This window comes from Beta vulgaris, chromosome 4 (assembly GCF_026745355.1).
Source record: "Beta vulgaris subsp. vulgaris cultivar EL10 chromosome 4, EL10.2, whole genome shotgun sequence".
Taxonomy (NCBI): Eukaryota; Viridiplantae; Streptophyta; class Magnoliopsida; order Caryophyllales; family Amaranthaceae; genus Beta; species Beta vulgaris.
In genome coordinates, this window is record NC_079205.1 from 63,987,176 (window position 1) to 63,992,526 (window position 5,351).

The following is a 5,351-nucleotide window of genomic DNA, read 5'->3' on the forward strand; positions in this document are numbered from 1 at the left end:
GATGAGAAGTGGGATCAGACTTGGCTAATTCATATGTGAAGGATTTGACGGAGAAAATCCCACATTTGTGAGGAGCCCATACATACGAATCCGGTTGGTGAGGATTGAAAACAACCCGGTCTAGAAGGAGTTGAAGTTTCAGCCATTCATCCACGTCCATGGGCCGAAATTCCCGTTTCCAGTTGAAAGACCACAACCATTTTTTTCCTTCCCAGAAACCAAAGGAGTCCACCATACCATGTGGATTGGAATTGAGTCTGAATAGGCGAGGGAATTGGTTTGCAAGCGTGCTGTCACCAACCCAAAGATCTTCCCAAAAAAGAGTGTGGGAGCCTGCACCAACTTGTTTCCTCGTGTTGTGGAGAGTTAGATTTTTGGCGGCCTCGTTTCTAAATAATGCTGTGATGATGTTTCGCCATGGCCCACCGGATTTTGGTGGTGATAATTTTGCAAGTGTGAAAGCAGCCCCATATTTATATTTGGTTTGCACCAATTGTTTCCAAAGAGAGTCTGGTTCGTTTAAGAACCTCCAGAGCCACTTAAACAGCAAAGCTAAATTGCGGTGATACAGATTGCCTACATTAAGGCCCCCAAAAGCCTTAGGCAGTTGTATAATTTTCCATGCCACTAGTGGGATTGTTTTATAATGAATAAAAAATTAATCAAATTTATTAGGAACATGATGATTTTGAAAACTGACAACCGAAAAGTGAAAACCACTTTTTCTAGTTTCCAGTTTTTAGTTTTTAGTTTTAAAAAAAAAACTGAAAACTGAAAACAAAAAACGATAACGAACGGAGCCGTAGCTTTCGAATTTTCGGTTAGCTTTCGAACTTTCGGAAATATATTAGCGGATAAATTAGTAGTAGTGGTTCTTGTTCCTTTAGTACCTTCAGTGTTCTCACCTCATTCCAACCACAAAAGAACGAAAGGGAACAAACAGAAAAGAAAAGTTTAGCCCAAATCAATATTATATTATCATGTAATCAACATAAAAATAAAAAGCACAATCTATGCAACCCCTCCAACTCCACCATCACAATTTACACAAACAATGACGCAAAATTCTCTTCTTCAGCTTTTTGGGTCAAAGGAAACCAAAATCATGAGGCAAAGAAAAATGTGCACATCCAAAAAAGATTTCAACCAAAACAAACAAGACTTTATGAAAACCTGAAGAAATATCATTTGGGTTTAAAATTTAATACAATCTAATAAGGTGAGCATGAAAATAAAATTTCTTACAATATACCTAAAGGCTAAAACAACCAATACTATATACAACAGCGTCTACAAAATGCAGCATTGTGTTGTTCATCTTCATCTTTTTAATGAAGATAAAATGACACCAGATAGAATAGCGAAAAATAGATGTTATCGCCTATCGGATGTTCATCCGATCTTTTCTGTGTTTGTGTCATCTGAAGGCCATATAATGGTCTGCAGTAGCCTTTCTCGCATCAACTCCAAGTTTTCTTCTGATATGTTCTGATATATTTCACCATGGTTACATTTCTACAACAAAATGATGGGAAGAAAAAAGGGGTAAGAAATATTATCGAAACAATTTAGTCAGCCTTGCGTATCAAAAGGATACCAAGAAAGAGGGGGTAAGTAGCGCACCTTAATCCATTTTCCATAGAGATGAAGGCGTGTTACCATTATTCTTTCTGCAAGCTCTTGTTTTTCCTGTCATTCAAAACAGATTTAGTACGATTCCCTTGGCACTTGGTCCCTCACTCCCTCTATTTTCTTAAGGCGGGAAGGGGGTTGTTAATTGCATTGTTGGTCCTAAGCCTGTGCTTCATATTCTGAGATCAATGCACTTGTTCAGAAATGAATATTGTACATAGCATGATGTCTTTAGAAACTTTACCTTTCCAAGTTTACGGATGAAGACCTTCCCGTCCCCAGGCTTGTTAGCAACAAGGAAACTGCATAGATAAAAACCAAGTTCATTAAAGTTGAAGAACCAAATCTTGGGTGAGACGATCACAAACTAAATTACCATAAGATGTCGGCAAATTACGCATACAAGATGTGAAAAGTCACCCCTTAGAATTGAATACCCTACCATGGTCCCATAGTGTGCTATTTGTCTCATTTAAGAGCTCCAAATATGTTCTATAGGAGGTACTATGTCATCTATCCAAAATATAATTGGGAATCATCGCGGACAAGTATAAACATAACCATGTTCTGTTCAGACAAAGAAACTGAAGTCTGACTTCATGCTTGGTTTGTTCCATTGTCAGCCATAACCAAACAGAAACTCCATTAAAAACTTCTCCAAGCATTCAATGTGTGCCATGTGCGTCAGTCGTCAGATATCACAAAAGTTACTTTTTGAGACGGAAAGAATTTAAGATTGTCATGAAGACTATGAAACACCAATCAGTAAGAGTGGCTCTTCTAAACATTTTCAAGCCAGCCAAGTCTATCGTTACTTTGCCATAAAACTTAGCATCTAGTGACAAGGTAAAATGTAAAAGATATACTTAACTAAAAACTGGCAAAAATAATTATCTACTTACTTATAGAACCATGTATATTCAGGAGGGTTCATCTCATAAAGCTGGTTTAGAACAGTCCTTGAAGCTTTGTAAGTAAAATAATTGAGTAATTGCTGCAAGCAAATATGAGTGTATCTTTGTCAAGCAAATTATAGAGAAGTTGACGGAGAACAAGTAACAACATTGTTGTTAGTCAGCAATATAGAAAAGTATTAAACATTTATCTACTTGAACGGTAATTATATGCTACATGATGAGTCATGAGTTTGCTTGAAGCAAGATTGACAATATTGATCAAATCACGCCTTCAATGTTTACTACCGATAGCAGAGACAAAAGATTCACTACTCTATGGCATTGAACTACAAGGACTAAAACAAGATGGTTCATTGCTTCTTATTCATTATGAAGTAATCAATGGTTGTGGTATTCGATTTCACATCAAGGTTTCAGAGGAAAGATCTAATTGTTATATTAGGGTCAAGCCTGTGTATATACAAACCCTACCTTACCCTCGGCAGAATCCTCTATATAGGCATTGTTGAGGTCATGTTAATATAAATTATTCCGCTGTAGGTCTTCTATACAACAACACTATAGTACAACAGGCTTTAGTAACCCAAACCACATAAAAGTGAACTTCATTATGGGGTGACTAAAATTTGACATGAGGTAATTATTTCCTGTTGTATACATACACTTGTTGTAGACAATTTTTCGCAAATTAGCATTACCATGGTAATGGACAATGATATTCTTCACAAATTTACACACAAATTCATTCCCATTACCATAATTTATAACCAACTACCAAACGGCCGTCAAGGTATATAACTACTAAAGGATACTCCACCTAATACCTCCTTGAATTGAAAGAAGTGAAGGAGATTTTGAGACAAACTAAGGAAGCAATGTCACAAATTAAGGCAGCAAGTCTTCTGCAAGCAGCATGACCACGAATCCAAGAGGATGCATGGTCCAAAAATTGCATCTTTATAGCAAATAAGGGCAAAATAGGATTCTGTTACATAAACTTCAATGATAGCCTCTATAATACAAACAAAATTTGAAGACATTTTACCTAGGATAATTTACAAATGAATTAATGTCTCTGATGCAGAGAACAGCATGAACCTGTGGAATTATGCCTATTTACCACCTCAGACTTCTAAATAAGAGAAATATTGCCTAAAATTCATGTCCAAAATGAAACATAATAACTTAGAACAAAGAATTGGATGGCAATTTTTTTCAGTTTTCCTATAGGTTTTTACACTAGAAGCAAATTCTATGCACAAACAACACCACAGCACAAACAACCTGAATTTTACTAAAATCTGCATAATCTATGGCTACACATGCATACATCAAAACAACACATAGCCACCTAATTGATCATACAAATCTACTCTGCAGTGTCAATCTAATTCAATATGAACATCAATAAAAACAACAACAAAGCCTTAATCCCAATAAAACGGCGTCGACTGCATGAGTCAAGATTCAATATTAACATCAACAAACAAAAGAAAACCACCATAATCTATGAAAAGAACACTAAATTGAAGATGTTACCGTCTTAACATCCTCAAAATTGTCCTCATACTGCCCTCCAAGGTTATTAACAATAACAGGGCTTCTAACTTTTGTTTGCTTTCTTAAGCTCCTCTTATTCACAATACCCAAAAATTCTTTCCCTGGATCAACAAAAGAACTACTCAAATCTAGTGATTCAATCTGCCTGCTCCTTAATTGCTTTTTATCCATTGATTTTCTGCCTAATCCAAAATCTCCACTGCTTTTGAGATTCATACTAGATGAATTCATAGTATCCAAACAAATACATGGACAAGTATGTGCAGAATCTATGACAGGGGAACTCAGGAGAGAGAAAGTTCCCACCATTTTTGTTACAAACAAATTACAACCCAATTAAATTCACAGGAAATGAAAAACACCCAGATGTTCAGAATCTGAAAGTATGATCAGATTAGTAAATGATGTTCACTGGGGAATTTTAACAAACAGGTTGTGGGTGTTTCAAAAAAGTTGAAGATTGAAGATTCAGAATTAAATTTAGAGAAAGAAATATCAAATATGTACTAGGACGAAAAAGGTTTGGAATTTTGGAATTGAAGATTTGGTAGAGAATTGAATGTACAGGAGAGGGTGTGATTTTTTGTCGTGAAATTTCAATTAAAAAGTGATGACCAGAAAAAATTATGAGGTCCAAATTTTCCTAGAGAAGAAAAAATGGTTGAAATTAGTTTAACAGTTTCCCAAATTATTTGTCTTTCTTCACCTGGACGGTTAAGAGGGCTCCAACGTTTTGGGGTTGTGACTTTTACGCAACGTGTAATGTTAAGTATCAAATTCTGAATTCAGTTGTGTTTGTGTTGTGTTACAAGAAAAGTTCTTGAGTTGAAGGACTACTCATATTAAGTATCTTACGTGTTAAAACTCCTTTTTCTTTTTTTCTCTCCATCCCTTTAGTAATTATAGACGGCATAATAAATTTGTACTCGTTGATCCGACTTGAAATATCTGACATTAGACCCGGTTCACCGGAAAACAATAACACGGAACAGAATTGAAATTCGAAATAACCCTGCCTCGAAAGTAAAATAGTCCAGGATATGGCACGAACCCGAATCTACCCGACATGGAATTGACCCGATAATGGTGACATGAATCCGACCCGATCCGAAAACTTGTCATATTAGTTACTTCTTAAACAAATTTAATGAAAAAATTGACATGAAATACTATATACGATTTAGCCAATGCCAATTAATTATTTAGCTTACTCTCATTAGTAATATATTTGTTTTATTTGTT

The 5,351-nt window shown here is 35.6% G+C and overlaps 1 protein-coding gene across 1 annotated transcript; it reads right to left on the reverse strand.

Moving 5' to 3' along the window:
* Positions 1 to 1,140: 1,140 nt before the first annotated feature.
* Positions 1,141 to 4,847, reverse strand: LOC104889990 (hypothetical protein). The gene is made up of 5 exons (XM_010675342.4): positions 4,089 to 4,847; positions 2,535 to 2,626; positions 1,877 to 1,934; positions 1,624 to 1,689; positions 1,141 to 1,515 (listed from the first exon to the last, which is right to left on the reverse strand). Exons 1-5 carry the CDS (start codon positions 4,416 to 4,418, stop codon positions 1,393 to 1,395), a joined length of 669 nt encoding a protein of 222 aa, XP_010673644.2. The 5' UTR covers positions 4,419 to 4,847; the 3' UTR covers positions 1,141 to 1,392.
* Between the last annotated feature and the right edge of the window lie 504 nt (positions 4,848 to 5,351).

Bases quoted from the DNA above. Each gene is read 5' to 3' on its own strand.
- LOC104889990 (XM_010675342.4), bottom strand. From the start codon at position 4,418: ATGGTGGGAACTTTCTCTCTCCTGAGTTCCCCTGTCATAGATTCTGCA. The intron at 1,935-2,534 runs GTAAGTAGATAA...TTATCTATGCAG, and splicing joins GAATATACATGGTTCTATAA to TTTCCTTGTTGCTAACAAGC. The intron at 1,516-1,623 runs GTGCGCTACTTA...ATTTTGTTGTAG, and splicing joins TCTATGGAAAATGGATTAAG to AAATGTAACCATGGTGAAAT.